At 48.5% G+C, this 17,605-nt stretch overlaps 1 protein-coding gene and 1 long non-coding RNA gene across 2 annotated transcripts in view; one reads left to right on the top strand and one right to left on the bottom strand.

The window, feature by feature from the left end:
* Positions 1-17,605, top strand: part of vps16 (VPS16 core subunit of CORVET and HOPS complexes) — a 40,078-nt gene that overhangs the window by 12,729 nt on the left and 9,744 nt on the right. Inside the window, exons 5-13 of the mRNA XM_079669770.1 lie at positions 9,810-9,954; positions 12,102-12,217; positions 12,303-12,425; positions 13,387-13,442; positions 13,542-13,631; positions 13,873-14,044; positions 15,017-15,148; positions 15,645-15,772; positions 16,594-16,629. Coding sequence (XP_079525896.1) covers positions 9,810-9,954; positions 12,102-12,217; positions 12,303-12,425; positions 13,387-13,442; positions 13,542-13,631; positions 13,873-14,044; positions 15,017-15,148; positions 15,645-15,772; positions 16,594-16,629 — 998 coding nt within the window. The remainder of the gene's footprint in view (positions 1-9,809; positions 9,955-12,101; positions 12,218-12,302; positions 12,426-13,386; positions 13,443-13,541; positions 13,632-13,872; positions 14,045-15,016; positions 15,149-15,644; positions 15,773-16,593; positions 16,630-17,605) is intronic.
* LOC307032065 lies at positions 9,556-9,817 on the bottom strand. Its single transcript, XR_013806151.1, has 2 exons — positions 9,696-9,817; positions 9,556-9,655 (listed from the first exon to the last, which is right to left on the bottom strand). It is a non-coding gene; the product is annotated as an uncharacterized lncRNA (long non-coding RNA).

The raw sequence follows: 17,605 nt of genomic DNA, 5'->3' as shown, positions 1-17,605 counted from the left end.
TACAGTAGGGTGAGGCAGGTACTTTGTGGATGTACAGTAGGGTGAGGCAGGTACTTTGTGGATGTACAGTAGGGTGAGGCAGGTACTTTGTGGATGTACAGTAGGGTGAGACAGGTACTTTGTGGATGTACAGTAGGGTGAGGCAGGTACTTTGTGGATGTACAGTAGGGTGAGACAGGTACTTTGTGGATGTACAGTAGGGTGAGACAGGTACTTTGTGGATGTACAGTAGGGTGAGACAGGTACTTTGTGGATGTACAGTAGGGTGAGGCAGGTACTTTGTGGATGTACAGTAGGGTGAGACAGGTACTTTGTGGATGTACAGTAGGGTGAGACAGGTACTTTGTGGATGTACAGTAGGGTGAGACAGGTACTTTGTGGATGTACAGTAGGGTGAGGCAGGTACTTTGTGGATGTACAGTAGGGTGAGACAGGTACTTTGTGGATGTACAGTAGGGTGAGGCAGGTACTTTGTGGATGTACAGTAGGGTGAGACAGGTACTTTGTGGATGTACAGTAGGGTGAGACAGGTACTTTGTGGATGTACAGTAGGGTGAGACAGGTACTTTGTGGATGTACAGTAGGGTGAGACAGGTACTTTGTGGATGTACAGTAGGGTGAGGCAGGTACTTTGTGGATGTACAGTAGGGTGAGACAGGTACTTTGTGGATGTACAGTAGGGTGAGACAGGTACTTTGTGGATGTACAGTAGGGTGAGGCAGGTACTTTGTGGATGTACAGTAGGGTGAGACAGGTACTTTGTGGATGTACAGTAGGGTGAGACAGGTACTTTGTGGATGTACAGTAGGGTGAGACAGGTACTTTGTGGATGTACAGTAGGGTGAGGCAGGTACTTTGTGGATGTACAGTAGGGTGAGACAGGTACTTTGTGGATGTACAGTAGGGTGAGACAGGTACTTTGTGGATGTACAGTAGGGTGAGACAGGTACTTTGTGGATGTACAGTAGGGTGAGGCAGGTACTTTGTGGATGTACAGTAGGGTGAGGCAGGTACTTTGTGGATGTACAGTAGGGTGAGGCAGGTACTTTGTGGATGTACCGTAGGGTGAGGCAGGTACTTTGTGGATGTACAGTAGGGTGAGGCAGGTACTTTGTGGATGTACAGTAGGGTGAGGCAGGTACTTTGTGGATGTACAGTAGGGTGAGACAGGTACTTTGTGGATGTACAGTAGGGTGAGGCAGGTACTTAGTGGATGTACAGTAGGGTGAGACAGGTACTTTGTGGATGTACAGTAGGGTGAGACAGGTACTTTGTGGATGTACAGTAGGGTGAGGCAGGTACTTTGTGGATGTACAGTAGGGTGAGGCAGGTACTTTGTGGATGTACAGTAGGGTGAGGCAGGTACTTTGTGGATGTACAGTAGGGTGAGGCAGGTACTTTGTGGATGTACAGTAGGGTGAGACAGGTACTTTGTGGATGTACAGTAGGGTGAGACAGGTACTTTGTGGATGTACAGTAGGGTGAGACAGGTACTTTGTGGATGTACAGTAGGGTGAGGCAGGTACTTAGTGGATGTACAGTAGGGTGAGACAGGTACTTTGTGGATGTACAGTAGGGTGAGGCAGGTACTTTGTGGATGTACAGTAGGGTAAGGCAGGTACTTTGTGGATGTACAGTAGGGTGAGGCAGGTACTTTGTGGATGTACAGTAGGGTGAGACAGGTACTTTGTGGATGTACAGTAGGGTGAGGCAGGTACTTAGTGGATGTACAGTAGGGTGAGACAGGTACTTTGTGGATGTACAGTAGGGTGAGACAGGTACTTTGTGGATGTACAGTAGGGTGAGGCAGGTACTTTGTGGATGTACAGTAGGGTGAGACAGGTACTTTGTGGATGTACAGTAGGGTGAGGCAGGTACTTTGTGGATGTACAGTAGGGTGAGGCAGGTACTTTGTGGATGTACAGTAGGGTGAGGCAGGTACTTTGTGGATGTACAGTAGGGTGAGGCAGGTACTTTGTGGATGTACAGTAGGGTGAGGCAGGTACTTAGTGGATGTACAGTAGGGTAAGGCAGGTACTTTGTGGATGTACAGTAGGGTGAGGCAGGTACTTTGTGGATGTACAGTAGGGTGAGACAGGTACTTTGTGGATGTACAGTAGGGTGAGGCAGGTACTTTGTGGATGTACAGTAGGGTGAGGCAGGTACTTTGTGGATGTACAGTAGGGTGAGGCAGGTACTTTGTGGATGTACAGTAGGGTGAGGCAGGTACTTTGTGGATGTACAGTAGGGTGAGGCAGGTACTTTGTGGATGTACAGTAGGGTGAGGCAGGTACTTTGTGGATGTACAGTAGGGTGAGACAGGTACTTAGTGGATGTACAGTAGGGTGAGACAGGTACTTTGTGGATGTACAGTAGGGTGAGACAGGTAATTTGTGGATGTACAGTAGGGTGAGACAGGTACTTTGTGGATGTACAGTAGGGTGAGACAGGTACTTTGTGGATGTACAGTAGGGTGAGGCAGGTACTTTGTGGATGTACAGTAGGGTGAGACAGGTACTTTGTGGATGTACAGTAGGGTGAGACAGGTACTTTGTGGATGTACAGTAGGGTGAGACAGGTACTTTGTGGATGTACAGTAGTAACAGAGTTACTCCGGTTCTCTTTATACATGCATGGTACCTGTCTCTCTCTCTCTCTGTAAACAGGAAGTTGTTCAGTCTCAGGTGTACCTCTCTCTCTCTCTCTTTCTCTCTCTCTCTCTCTCTCTCTCTCTCTCTGTAAACAGGAAGTGGTTCAGTCTCAGGTGTATCTCTCTCTCTCTCTGTCGCTCTCTCTCTCTCTCTCTGTAAACAGGAAGTGGTTCAGTCTCAGGTGTATCTCTCTGTCGCTCTCTCTCTCTCTCTCTGTAAACAGGAAGTGGTTCAGTCTCAGGTGTACCTCTCTCTCTCTCTCTCTCTCTCTCTCTCTCTCTCTCTCTCTCTCTCTCTCTCTCTGTAAACAGGAAGTGGTTCAGTCTCAGGTGTACCTCTCTCTCTCTCTCTCTCTCTCTCTCTCTCTCTCTCTCTCCTCTCTCTCTCTCTCTCTCTCTCTCTCTCTCTCTCTCTCTCTCTCTCTCTCTCAATTCAATTCAATTCAATTCAAAGGGGCTTTATTGGCATGAAAGTTAAATTAAACAATGTTGCCAAAGCATCACAATACAAAATAATTAACAACATTAACAGACATTTCAAATTTTTACATATTATTGATGATATATACAGGACTGTCTCAGAAAATTAGAATATTGTGATAAAGTTCTTTATTTTCTGTAATGCAATTAAAAAAACAAAAATGTCATACATTCTGGATTCATTACAAATCAACTGAAATATTGCAAGCCTTTTATTATTTTAATATTGCTGATTATGGCATACAGCTTAAGAAAACTCAAAAATCCTATCTCAAAAAATTAGAATAGTTCCTCAGACCAAGTAAAAAAAAAAGATTTATAACAGCAAAACACAATCAAACATTTGAAAATGTCCATTAATGCACTCAGTACTTGGTTGGGAATCCTTTTGCACGGATTACTGCATCAATGCGGCGTGGCATGGAGGCAATCAGCCTGTGGCATTGCTGAGGTGTTATGGATGCCCAGGATGCTTCAATAGCGGCCTTTAGCTCATTAGCATTGTTGGGTCTGGTGTCTTTCAGCTTCTTCTTCACAATACCCCACATATTCTCTATGGGGTTCAGGTCAGGGGAATTTGCAGGCCAATGGAGGACAGTAATGCCATGGTCAGTACACCAGTTACTGGTGGTTTTGGCACTGTGGGCAGGTGCCAGATCATGCTGGAAAATGAATTCCTCATCTCCATAGAGCTTTTCAGCAGACGGAAGCATGTAGTGCTCTAAAATCTCTTGGTACACAGCTGCATTTACTCTGGGCTTGATGAAACACAGTGGACCAACACCAGCAGCTGACATGGCTCCCCAAACCATCGCTGACTGTGGGAACTTCACACTGGATTTCAAGCAACTTGGATTTTGCTCCTCTCCAGCCTTTCTCCAGACTCTGGCGCCTTGACTTCCAAATGAAATACAAAACTTGCTTTCGTCTGAAAAGAGGACTTTGGACCACTGTGCAACTGTCCAGTGCTTCTTTTCCTTAGCCCAAGTCAGACGCCTCTTCCGTTGTCTTGAGTTCAGAAGTGGCTTGACCATGGGAATACGGCTATTGTAGCCCATTTCCCGGACACGTCTGTGAACAGTGACTTTTGATACCTGGACTCCAGCTTCAGTCCACTGTCTTTGAAGCTCCCCCAAATTCTGGAAGCGACTCTTCTTCACAATGCTGTTAAGGCTGCGGTCATCTCTCTTGGTTGTGCAGCGTTTCCTGCCACATTTCCCCCTTCCAACAGACTTTTTGTGGATGTACTTTGAAACTGCACTCTGTGAACAGCTTGCTCTTTGAGAAATTTCTTTTTGTGTCTTACCCTCCTGATGGAGGGTGTCAATGACGGTCCTCTGGACAGCAGTCAGATCAGCAGTCTTCCCCATACTTGTGATTTAGTTTACTGAACCAAGCTGAGTGTTTTTCAAGGCTCAGGAAACCCTTGCAGGTGTTTCGAGTTAATTAGACGATTCAAGTGATTCGTTGAACACCCTACTAGTATACTTTTTCATGATATTCTAATATTTAGAGATAGGATATTTGAGTTTTCTTAAGCTGTATGCCATAATCAGCAATATTAAAATAATAAAAGGCTTGCAATATTTCAGTTGATTTGTAATGAATCCAGAATGTGACATTTTTGTTTTTTTAATTGCATTACAGAAAATAAAGAACTTTATCACAATATTCTAATTTTCTGAGACAGTCCTGTATATACAGTGATACAATTACATTTCAACACGTGTGTGTGTGTGTGTGTGTGTGTGTGTGTGTGTGTGTGTGTGTGTGTGTGTGTGTGTGTGTGTGTGTGTGTGTGAGTCTCATTCACTGTCCCTCAGGTTGTGGCATGTGTATACATATTGGGCAGCAAGGTGTGCCTTGTCTCCTTCTCCTAGGAGTACTCTCAGTCTTGAGAGGTCATCAACCTCCTTGAAACCTGGGATTACAGAGTTCAGCTTGTTCCAATAAATGCTCCTTACTTGGTTGAATGTTTGGCACTTCAGGAGGAAGTGCATCTCTGTCTCAGTCTCACCTGTCGTACAGTGACCACATGTTCTGTTCTCTTTTGGTTGCCAGGATCTTTTGAGTCTTCCTGTTTCGATTGCCAGTTTGTGGTCACTGAGCCTGTACTTGGTTAGGATCTGTCTCTGCTTTCTATCTCTGACAGTAGAGAGTGTCTCTCTCTCTCTCTCTCTCTCTCTCTGTAAACAGGAAGTGGTTCAGTCTCAGGTGTACCTCTCTCTCTCTCTCTGTAAACAGGAAGTGGTTCAGTCTCAGGTGTACCTGTCTCTCTCTCTATCCCTCTCTCTGTAAACAGGAAGTGGTTCAGTCTCAGGTGTAGCTGTCTCTCTCTCTGTAAACAGGAAGTGGTTCAGTCTCAGGTGTACCTGTCTCTCTCTCTCTCTCTCTCTCTGTAAACAGGAAGTGGTTCAGTCTCAGGTGTACCTCTCTGTCTCTCTCTGTAAACAGGAAGTGGTTCAGTCTCAGGTGTACCTCTCTGTCTCTCTCTGTAAACAGGAAGTGGTTCAGTCTCAGGTGTACCTCTCTCTCTCTGTACCTGTCTCTCTCTCTGTAAACAGAAAGTGGTTCAGTCTCAGGTGTACCTGTCTCTCTCTCTCTCTCTCTCTCTCTCTCTGTAAACAGAAAGTGGTTCAGTCTCAGGTGTACCTGTCTCTCTCTCTCTCTCTCTCTCTCTCTGTAAACAGGAAGTGGTTCAGTCTCAGGTTTACCTGTCTCTCTCTCTGTAAACAGAAAGTGGTTCAGTCTCAGGTGTACCTGTCTCTCTCTCTCTCTCTCTCTCTCTCTCTGTAAACAGGAAGTGGTTCAGTCTCAGGTGTACCTCTCTCTCTCTCTCCCTCTCTCTCTCTGTAAACAGAAAGTGGTTCAGTCTCAGGTGTACCTGTCTCTCTCTCTCTCTCTCTCTCTCTCTGTAAACAGAAAGTGGTTCAGTCTCAGGTGTACCTGTCTCTCTCTCTCTCTCTCTCTCTCTCTGTAAACAGGAAGTGGTTCAGTCTCAGGTTTACCTGTCTCTCTCTCTGTAAACAGAAAGTGGTTCAGTCTCAGGTGTACCTGTCTCTCTCTCTCTCTCCCTCTCTCTCTCTGTAAACAGGAAGTGGTTCAGTCTCAGGTGTACCTGTCTCTCTCTCTCTCTGTACCTGTCTCTCTCTGTAAACAGGAAGTGGTTCAGTCTCAGGTGTACCTGTCTCTCTCTCTCTCTCTCTCTCTGTAAACAGGAAGTGGTTCAGTCTCAGGTGTACCTCTCTCTCTCTCTCTCTGTACCTGTCTCTCTCTGTAAACAGGAAGTGGTTCAGTCTCAGGTGTACCTGTCTCTCTCTCTCTCTCTCTCTCTGTAAACAGGAAGTGGTTCAGTCTCAGGTGTACCTCTCTGTCTCTCTCTGTAAACAGGAAGTGGTTCAGTCTCAGGTGTACCTCTCTGTCTCTCTCTGTAAACAGGAAGTGGTTCAGTCTCAGGTGTACCTCTCTCTCTCTGTACCTGTCTCTCTCTCTGTAAACAGAAAGTGGTTCAGTCTCAGGTGTACCTGTCTCTCTCTCTCTCTCTCTCTCTCTCTGTAAACAGAAAGTGGTTCAGTCTCAGGTGTACCTGTCTCTCTCTCTCTCTCTCTCTCTCTCTGTAAACAGGAAGTGGTTCAGTCTCAGGTTTACCTGTCTCTCTCTCTGTAAACAGAAAGTGGTTCAGTCTCAGGTGTACCTGTCTCTCTCTCTCTCTCTCTCTCTCTCTCTCTGTAAACAGGAAGTGGTTCAGTCTCAGGTGTACCTCTCTCTCTCTCCCTCTCTCTCTCTGTAAACAGGAAGTGGTTCAGTCTCAGGTGTACCTCTCTCTCTCTCTCTCTGTACCTGTCTCTCTCTGTAAACAGGAAGTGGTTCAGTCTCAGGTGTACCTGTCTCTCTCTCTCTCTCTCTCTCTCTCTCTCTCTGTAAACAGGACGTGGTTCAGTCTCAGATGTACCTGTCTCTCTCTCTATCTCACTCTGTAAACAGGAAGTGGTTCAGTCTCAGGTGTACCTGTCTCTCTCTGTAAACAGGAAGTGGTTCAGTCTCAGATGTACCTGTCTCTCTCTCTCTCTCTCTGTAAACAGGAAGTGGTTCAGTCTCAGGTTTACCTGTCTCTCTCTCTGTAAACAGAAAGTGGTTCAGTCTCAGGTGTACCTGTCTCTCTCTCTCTCTCTCTCTCTCTGTAAACAGGAAGTGGTTCAGTCTCAGGTGTACCTCTCTGTCTCTCTCTCTGTAAACAGGAAGTGGTTCAGTCTCAGGTGTACCTCTCTCTCTCTCCCTCTCTCTCTCTGTAAACAGGAAGTGGTTCAGTCTCAGGTGTACCTCTCTCTCTCTCTCTCTGTACCTGTCTCTCTCTGTAAACAGGAAGTGGTTCAGTCTCAGGTGTACCTGTCTCTCTCTCTCTCTCTCTCTCTCTCTCTGTAAACAGGACGTGGTTCAGTCTCAGATGTACCTGTCTCTCTCTCTATCTCACTCTGTAAACAGGAAGTGGTTCAGTCTCAGGTGTACCTGTCTCTCTCTCTCTCTCTCTCTCTCTCTCTCTCTCTGTAAACAGGACGTGGTTCAGTCTCAGGTGTACCTGTCTCTCTCTCTCTCTCTCTCTCTCTCTGTAAACAGGAAGTGGTTCAGTCTCAGATGTACCTGTCTCTCTCTGTAAACAGGAAGTGGTTCAGTCTCAGATGTACCTGTCTCTCTCTCTCTCTCTCTGTAAACAGGAAGTGGTTCAGTCTCAGATGTACCTGTCTCTCTCGCTCTCTCTCTCTGTAAACAGGAAGTGGTTCAGTCTCAGGTGTACCTGTCTCTCTCTCTCTCTCTCTGTAAACAGGAAGTGGTTCAGTCTCAGATGTACCTGTCTCTCTCTCTCTCTCTCTGTAAACAGGAAGTGGTTCAGTCTCAGATGTACCTGTCTCTATCTCTCTCTGTAAACAGGAAGTGGTTCAGTCTCAGGTGTACCTGTCTCTCTCTCTCTCTCTCTCTCTCTGTAAACAGAAAGTTGTTCAGTCTCAGGTGTACCTGTCTCTCTCTCTCTCTCTCTCTGTAAACAGAAAGTGGTTCAGTCTCAGGTGTACCTGTCTCTCTCTATCTCTCTCTCTGTAAACAGGAAGTGGTTCAGTCTCAGGTGTACCTGTCTCTCTCTCTGTAAACAGGAAGTGGTTCAGTCTCAGGTTTACCTGTCTCTCTCTCTGTAAACAGGAAGTGGTTCAGTCTCAGGTTTACCTGTCTCTCTCTCTGTAAACAGGAAGTGGTTCAGTCTCAGGTGTACCTGTCTCTCTCTCTCTCTCTCTCTCTCTCTCTCTCTCTGTAAACAGGAAGTGGTTCAGTCTCAGGTGTACCTGTCTCTCTCTCTCTCTCTCTCTCTCTCTGTAAACAGGAAGTGGTTCAGTCTCAGGTGTACCTGTCTCTCTCTCTCTCTCTCTCTCTCTGTAAACAGGAAGTGGTTCAGTCTCAGGTGTACCTGTCTCTCTCTCTGTAAACAGGAAGTGGTTCAGTCTCAGGTGTACCTGTCTCTCTCTCTGTAAACAGGAAGTGGTTCAGTCTCAGGTGTACCTGTCTCTCTCTCTCTCTCTCTCTCTCTCTCTCTGTAAACAGGAAGTGGTTCAGTCTCAGGTGTACCTGTCTCTCTCTCTCTCTCTCTCTCTCTCTGTAAACAGGAAGTGGTTCAGTCTCAGGTGTACCTGTCTCTCTCTCTGTAAACAGGAAGTGGTTCAGTCTCAGGTGTACCTGGCTGCTTCTCAGGTCGGTTAAATGGATTCGTTGCGTCCCTCACTTGCATTGTTTCCCTGCGTCTAGCCCCTCCCACCAGGGAAGCATGGAGAGACGCAAGGAAACCAAGAGAAGCAGGGAAATGAGTTTTCAGAGCAATGGTACGTCCTTTCCTCCGGAGCGTCACGTGACGCAACGTCCGTTTGTGATGACACCGCACAGCTGATCGTCTGACAGCAGCTCTGTCCCCGTTGTGTTCACAAACACCCCGCCTCTGTTAGTACACGTTTACTGACATATACATTTGTATCGTCTGTTGTAGACCCAAATACATTAAACAAAATAAGAACTCATTCTCAAAAAAGATAAACACCATTCTTGAAATGTATAAACGAAAAAATTGATCATGAAAATGTTTCCAATAAATGAATAAAATGATTTTTGACCACTTTGTTGTTCAGATATATCAAATATTTGTAACTAAATGAAACATGAATTGAAACAAAACACGTTATAAACTGAGTAGTGACTCCCGTGAGGTTCATGTATTTTCTTCCCTGCGCTGGGAAACAGCTCTCATGTCAAGAAGCATCAGATCAGTGCATGCACTGCATCGTCCAATCAGTGAGCGATACACAGTAAGGGGGCGGGGCGAGTATCCGAGGATTTCATCGGAGGATGGTCTGGTGGTTCCTCCATTATCGCTCCTCGGTCCTCGGTCCTCCGGCAGAAATAAGAGCCATGGGACGCTCCTCAAGATGGCGCAGACAAATCAACTTCCGGTGATAGCGAGGAAATGAAAATAATCGACCTGAGAAGCAGCCCCTGTCTCTCTCTGTCTCTGTCTCTCTCTCTCTCTCTGTACCTGTCTCTCTCTGTCTCTGTCTCTCTCTCTCTCTCTCTCTGTACCTGTCTCTCTCTCTAAACAGGAAGTGGTTCAGTCTCAGGTGTACCTATCTCTCTCTCTCTCTGTAAACAGGAAGTGGTTCAGTCTCAGGTGTTGGAGGCCCAGGTGTTCCACTCTCCTTATGGAACAGGGGTTGCCATAGTAACGAGTTCCTCTCGATTCACCTTGGCGACCAACATCGACGACCTAAAGCTCCGGAGGTTACCTGAGGTCCCGGGTGAGGGTCCACCTACCTGTCGGTCTCTGTCTCTCACCTGTCTCTCACCTGTCTCCCTCTCACCTGTCTCTCACCTGTCTCCCTCTCACCTGTCTCCCTCTCACCTGTCCCCCTCTCACCTGTCTCTCCACTGTCTCCCTCTCACCTGTCCCCTCTCACCTGTCTCTCCACTGTCTCCCTCTCACCTGTCCCCCTCTCACCTGTCTCTCCACTGTCTCCCTCTCACCTGTCCCCCTCTCAACTGTCTCTCACCTGTCCCCCTCTCACCTGTCTCCCTCTCACCTGTCCCCCTCTCACCTGTCCCCCTCTCACCTGTCTCTCCACTGTCTCCCTCTCACCTGTCTCCCTCTCACCTGGCTCTCTCTCTCACCTGTCTCTCTCTCTCTCTCTCTCTCTCTCACCTGTCTCTCTCTCTCACCTGTCTCTCTCTCTCACCTGTCTCTCTCTCTCACCTGTCTCTCACCTGTCTCCCTCTCACCTGTCTCTCACCTGTCTCCCTCTCACCTGTCTCCCTCTCACCTGTCTCCCTCTCACCTGTCTCCCTCTCAGCTGTCTCTCAACTGTTTCCCTCTCACCTGGCTCTCTCTCTCACCTGTCTCTCTCTCTCTCTCTCTCTCACCTGTCTCTCTCTCTCTCACCTGTCTCTCTCACCTGTCTCCCTCTCACCTGTCTCTCACCTGTCTCCCTCTCACCTGTCTCCCTCTCACCTGTCCCCCTCTCACCTGTCCCCCCTCACCTTTCTCCCTCTCACCTGTCCCCCTCTCACCTGTCTCTCCACTGTCTCCCTCTCACCTGTCCCCCTCTCACCTGTCTCTCCACTGTCTCCCTCTCACCTGTCCCCCTCTCACCTGTCTCTCCACTGTCTCCCTCTCACCTGTCCCCCTCTCAACTGTCTCTCACCTGTCCCCCTCTCAACTGTCTCCCTCTCACCTGTCCCCCTCTCACCTGTCCCCCTCTCACCTGTCTCTCCACTGTCTCCCTCTCACCTGTCTCCCTCTCACCTGGCTCTCTCTCTCACCTGTCTCTCTCTCTCTCTCTCTTTCACCTGTCTCTCTCTCACCTGTCTCTCTCTCTCACCTGTCTCCCTCTCACCTGTCTCTCTCTCACCTGTCTCCCTCTCACCTGTCTCCCTCTCACCTGTCTCCCTCTCAGCTGTCTTTCAACTGTTTCCCTCTCACCTGGCTCTCTCTCTCACCTGTCTCTCTCTCTCTCTCTCACCTGTCTCTCTCTCTCTCACCTGTCTCTCTCACCTGTCTCTCTCTCTCACCTGTCTCTCTCACCTGTCTCCCTCTCACCTGTCTCCCTCTCATCTGTCTCCCTCTCACCTGTCCCCCTCTCACCTGTCCCCCCTCACCTTTCTCCCTCTCACCTGTCCCCCTCTCACCTGTCCCCCCTCACCTTTCTCCCTCTCACCTGTCTTTCACCTTTCCCCCTCTCACCTGTCTCCCTCTCACCTGTCCCCCTCTCACCTGTCCCCCTCTCACCTGTCTCTCTCTCTCTCTCACCTGTCTCTCTCTCTCACCTGTCCCCCTCTCACCTGTCCCCCTCTCACCTGTCTCTCTCTCTCTCTCACCTGTCTCCCTCTCACCTGTCCCCCTCTCACCTGTCTCCCTCTCACCTGTCTCCCTCTCACCTGTCCCCCTCTCACCTGTCTCTCCACTGTCTCCCTCTCACCTGTCCCCCTCTCACCTGTTTCCCTCTCACCTGTCTCTCTCTCACCTGTGTCTCTCTCTCTCTCACCTGTCCACCTCTCACCTGTCCCCCTCTCACCTGTCCCCCTCTCACCTGTTTCCCTCTCACCTGTCTCTCTCTCACCTGTGTCTCTCTCTCTCTCACCTGTCCACCTCTCACCTGTCCCCCTCTCACCTGTCCCCCTCTCACCTGTCCCCCCTCACGTGTCCCCCTCTCACCTGTCCCCCTCTCACCTGTCCCCCCTCACCTGTCCCCCTCTCACCTGTCTCCCTCTCACCTGTCCCCCTCTCACCTGTCTCCCTCTCACCTGTCCCCCTCTCACCTGTCTCCCTCTCACCTGTCCCCCTCTTACCTGTCTCTTTCTCACCTGTCTCCCTCTCACCTGTCTCCCTCTCACCTGTCCCCCTCTTACCTGTCTCTTTCTCACCTGTCTCCCTCTCACCTGTGTTCTCCAGGTCTCCAGGGGAAGCCTGTCTGCTGGCTGGTTCTGACCCAGGACCGGCAGACTAAAGTCTTGCTGTCCACCGGACCGGATCTCTACATCTTGGACAACACGTCTTGCACCGCGGTGGTGAGACAGTCAGAGACACAGACAGGTACACAGACAGGTAGACAGACAGCTGAGACACGTCACTAACTACCTGTCTGTCTCTCAGAGTCCTCCAGGTCTGGGTCCTCAGTCTGGCAGCATCTTCCACATGTCCGTCTCCTTCAGCTACAAATACCTGGCTCTGTTCACAGAGACCGGACACCTGTGGACAGGCCCCTCCCACCTTCAGGTGAGCGACCAATTAGGGGCCTGATCTCACTGGGGTGAGGGGGCGGGGCGGTGATTAACAGGTGGTGCGGGGGCGGGGTGGTTGTCTGTGTGATTGACAGGTGGTGAGGGGGTGGTTGTCTGTGATTGACAGGTGGTGAGGGGGTGGAGTCTGTGTTATTGACAGGTGGTGAGAGGGTGGAGTCTGTGTGATTGACAGGTGGTGAGGGTTTTGGGTCTGTGTGATTGACAGGTGGTGAGGGGCTGGGGTCTATGTGATTGACAGATGGTGAGGGGTTGGAGTCTTTGTGATTGTCAGGTGGTGAGGGGGTGGGGTCTTTGTGATTGACAGGTTGTGAGGGGGTGTGGTCTGTGTGGGTGATTTACAGGTGGTGAGGGGGTGGGGTCTGAGTGGGTGATTGACAGGTGGTGAGGGGGTGGGGTCTGTGTGGGTGATTTACAGGAGGTGAGGGGGTGGGGTCTGTGTGGGTGATTTACAGGAGGTGAGGGGGTGGGGTCTGTGTGGGTGATTGACAGGTGGTGAGGGGGTGGGGTCTGTGTGGGTGATTTACAGGAGGTGAGGGGGTGGGGTCTGAGTGGGTGATTGACAGGTGGTGAGGGGGTGGGGTCTGTGTGGGTGATTTACAGGAGGTGAGGGGGTGGGGTCTTTGTGATTGACAGGTTGTGAGGGGGTGTGGTCTGTGTGGGTGATTTACAGGAGGTGAGGGGGTGGGGTCTGAGTGGGTGATTGACAGGTGGTGAGGGGGTGGGGTCTGTGTGGGTGATTTACAGGAGGTGAGGGGGTGGGGTCTGTGTGGGTGATTGACAGGTGGTGAGGTCTGAGTGGGTGATTGACAGGTGGTGAGGGGGTGGGGTCTGTGTGGGTGATTTACAGGAGGTGAGGGGGTGGGGTCTGTGTGGGTGATTGACAGGTGGTGAGGGGGCTGGGTCTGTATGATTGACAGGTGCTTCTGTGTCTGCAGGACAAACTGAATGAAGTGGACACCAAGAACACAAAGCCCCCCAAACAGATGGTCTGGTATGTACCTGTCTGTCTACCCGTCTGTCCTCTCACCTGTCTCACCTATCTCACCCGTCGCACCTGTCTCACCCTCTGTACCTGTCTATACCTGTCCAGGTGTCGCAGGCCAAAGAGTCAGCAGCCGTCTGTGGTTCTGCTGTGGGACAAACTGCTGATGGTGGTTGGAGTCCGTCAGGACAACATCCAGTATCCTTTAGACCATTTCAGAACAGAACCACAAACAAGTTTGGACCGGAACTCATTAGGGTACCTGGATCTTGTAGGGTCCTCCTGGACCTGAGTAGGGTTCTCCTGGTCCTCAGTAAGGTTCTCCTGGTCCTCATTAGGGTCCTCCTGGACTTCAGTAGGGTTCTCCTGGAGCTCTTTAAGCTTCTTGTTGTTTTAATGGTTCTCTGGTTCTCCGCTGTGAGCCTTGACCTCTGACCAGGTTCCCGATAGAGGAACCCTGTGTTCTGGTGGGAGAATTGGACGGGGTCCGGATCCTCAGCTCCTCTCAGCAGGAACTCCTTCAGGAGGTTCCTCTCGTCTGTCAGGAGATCTTCAAGATCGCCTCCATGGCCCCTGGAGCTCTTTTGCTGGAGGCCCACCGGGAGTACCAGGTACCTGTCTGTCTGACTGACTCCCTTTCTGACTGTCTCCCTGTCTGACTGAATGTCTGTCTGTCTGTCTGTCTGTCTGTCTGACTGACTGACTGTCTGTCTACCTGTCTACCTGACTACCTGTCTGTCTGTCTGTCTGTCTGTCTGTCTACCTGTTTGACTGACTCCCTGCCTGACTGCCTGTCTGACTATCTGACTACCTGTCTGACTGGCTACCTGTATGACTGTCTACCTGTCTGACTGTCTCTCTGTCTGATTGTCTACCTGTCTGACTGCCTGTCTGACTGACTCCCTGTCTGACTGTCTACCTGTCTGACTGGCTCTCTGTCTACCTGTCTGCCTGTCTACCTGTTTGACTGACTCCCTGTCTGACTGTCTGTCTGACTGACTGTCTGTCTGACTGTCTTTCTTTCTGACTGTCTACCTGTCTACCTGTCTGTCTGACTGCCTACCTGACTACCTGTAGGACTGTCTACCTGTCTGACTGTCTCTCTGTCTGACTGTCTACCTGTGTAACTGCCTGTCTGACTGACTCCCTGTCTGACTCTCTACCTGTCTGACTGGCTCTCTGTCTACCTGTCTGCCTGTCTACCTGTCTGACTGACTCCCTGTCTCTGTCTGACTGTCTACCTGTTTGACTGACTCCCTGTCTGACTGTCTGTCTGACTGTCTTTCTTTCTGACTGTCTACCTGTCTGACTGGCTCTCTGTCTACCTGTCTGCCTGTCTACCTGTCTGACTGACTCCCTGTCTCTGTCTGACTGTCTACCTGTTTGACTGACTCCCTGTCTGACTGTCTGTCTGACTGACTGTCTGTCTGACTGTCTTTCTTTCTGACTGTATACCTGTCTGTCTGACTGTCTACCTGACTACCTGTAGGACTGTCTACCTGTCTGACTGTCTCTCTGTCTGATTGTCTGCCTGTCTTACTGACTGTCTGTCTGACTGTCTACCTGTCTGTATCTCTCTGTAGAAGTCCAGTCAGAAGGCTGATGAGTACCTGAGGGAGATAAAGGAGCAAAGCATGCTGGGAGAAGCAGTCCGTCAGTGTGTGGAGGCGGCAGGACACGAGTATGACTCCATTACCCAGAAGGACCTGCTCAGGGTGAGTTCTATCTCAGGTATAAATCTGTGTTGTTGTTCTGTGTTGTTGTTCTGTGTTGTTGTTCGGATTTGTTGTTCCGTGTTGTTGTTCTGATTTGTTGTTCTGAGTTGTTGTTCTGATTTGTTGTTTTGTGTTGTTGTTCTGATTTGTTGTTGTTCTGAGTTGTTGTTCTGTGTTGTTGTTCTGATTTGTTGTTCTGTGTTGTTGTTCGGATTTGTTGTTCCGTGTTGTTGTTCTGATTTGTTGTTCTGAGTTGTTGTTCTGATTTGTTGTTTTGTGTTGTTGTTCTGATTTGTTGTTGTTCTGAGTTGTTGTTCTGAGTTGTTGTTCTGATTTGTTGTTTTGTGTTGTTGTTCTGATTTGTTGTTGTTCTGTGTTGTTGTTCTGAGTTGTTCTGATTTGTTGTTCTGATTTGTTGTTCTGAGTTGTTGTTCTGATTTGTTGTTCTGATTTGTTGTTCTGTGTTGTTGTTCTGATTTGTTGTTCTGTGTTGTAGGCAGCGTCCTTTGGGAAGTGCTTCCTAACGGACTTTGTTCCAGACCCGTTTGTTCTGACCTGCAGAGAGCTGAGGGTTCTGAACTCAGTGAGAGAGAGCAGCGTGGGTCTGCCTCTCACCCACACTCAGTATCCTCTAACACAGGGCATCATGGGAACTGTAGTCTGTTACCTGTAGTTAGCCTCATTTATAGTGCATCATGGGACATGTAGTCTGTTACCTGTAATTATCCTCACTGACATACAGGCCGTTTCTCAATCGCGAGGATGCTGGCTTGGTAGTCGCGTACTTCCAAGTCACTTCCTTCAGAAACAAAGCAAGTATGCTTCCAAGCCACGGCTTCGGAAAACGAAGAAGAATGGAACAGGCTAACAAGTGTGCCACTCTCTCTAACGGTTTCAACATAAACTGTAACGAAAATAAATCCCTCACGATGTCTATCTAATTATGAACTTGCTTTACTTTCACGGAACACATTTTTGGAGATAACAAAGTCACATATTTACCAACACATGTTCCACGCCACTACATACTTACATTTAAATGTGTGCTGCGTCGGTTCAGCCATTCTCCGCAAGGGTTTTTGAAATTGGTCCTTGCGCAAAGCATTGTGGGGATTTTAAGGACGCAAAGTCTACCCATGTGCAGCCTCGAAATTTCCCCCAAACCAAGGACGCGGCCTCGGTAGAATTCCAAGTATGCTGGACATTGGAACGGCCCTGCTGCGCCACTTGATGACGTAGCATCCTTAAAATATTGGCTTGGAAGCCAGTATCCTCGAGATTGAGAAACGGCCACAGTATCGTCTAACACAGGGCATCATGGGAACTGTAGTCTGTTGACTGTAGCTAGCCTCACTCACAGGTGCTTCATGGGACATGTATTGCAGTCTGTTACCTGTAGTGATGTCATCAACTGATGCAATTTGATCCTTGACCTCTGACCTCAGATTCAAACAGATGACTCTCCAGGTGCTGATCGACAGGTGAGTCCAACCTGCCTGTCTCACCTGTCTGTCTCTGCCCGCCTGTCTTTATCTGTCTGTCTCTCACCTGTCTGTCTCTACCTGTCTGTCTCTCACCTGTCTCTCTTACCTGTGTGTCTCTACCTGTCTGTCTCTCAATCGCTGTGCGATTATGGCAAAAATCATAATCACGATTATTTGGCTCAATAATTGATATCACGATTATTTTGACGATTATTCATTGACCATTTATTGAACTTTAAAACAAATAATATTTTACCAATAAACAAGAACAACAAATATGTTGGAGCGCACTTCCAAAACCATACTAAACATATGTTAATATGATACATAAAACTAAATTAGACCAAAATAAATTAAATCAAATATGTTGCAGTGCACGGTCACAAACAACCTACTGATAACTCCTTAACATAGAGCCAACATCTTGGTAAAACAGATTCAACATATTCCACTCAGTTAAACGTTGAAGGCTGGCCAACCGTCATGGTCCAGAAGTAACAGGAAACAAATGTTGAACTACAATTTAAGACCAAATAAAAATGTTTTGGCCACCATGGCAAATGCTGGTAGGGCTGCTCATGTCATCTCTTAAAGATGTTTTGCAAGAAGCCTGTTGACATGGTCTGGTTTCAGAGATGAGCGCAGGCAGGGGAACATATTGCCACCTGTACTGACCCTCTCTGAAGAGGAACTTTTGGCAGTGCTGCCTCACATGACACAGGACAAAAAGAAAAGACTCTGAACCTTTTCTTTGCCATTATATATAAATAGTGTTGCTACAAAAGTATAAATTAGGCTTACTAATAAGACGACTCAGATCTGAAGCTACACAGGAATCTGCTGCAAAGTGCAATAAAAAAGACAACATTAATATAATCAAACCCTTTTTTTGTTGAATTTTATTAGAGTATAAAAAGAAATGCCTTTAAAATAGGATGCAAGCAGCACTAGTTTCTAAACCTGAATGATAATA

This window comes from Notothenia rossii (assembly GCF_949606895.1).
Source record: "Notothenia rossii genome assembly, chromosome: 3".
Lineage (NCBI taxonomy): Eukaryota > Metazoa > Chordata > Actinopteri > Perciformes > Nototheniidae > Notothenia > Notothenia rossii.
This window is presented reverse-complemented; position numbering and strand designations above follow the sequence as displayed.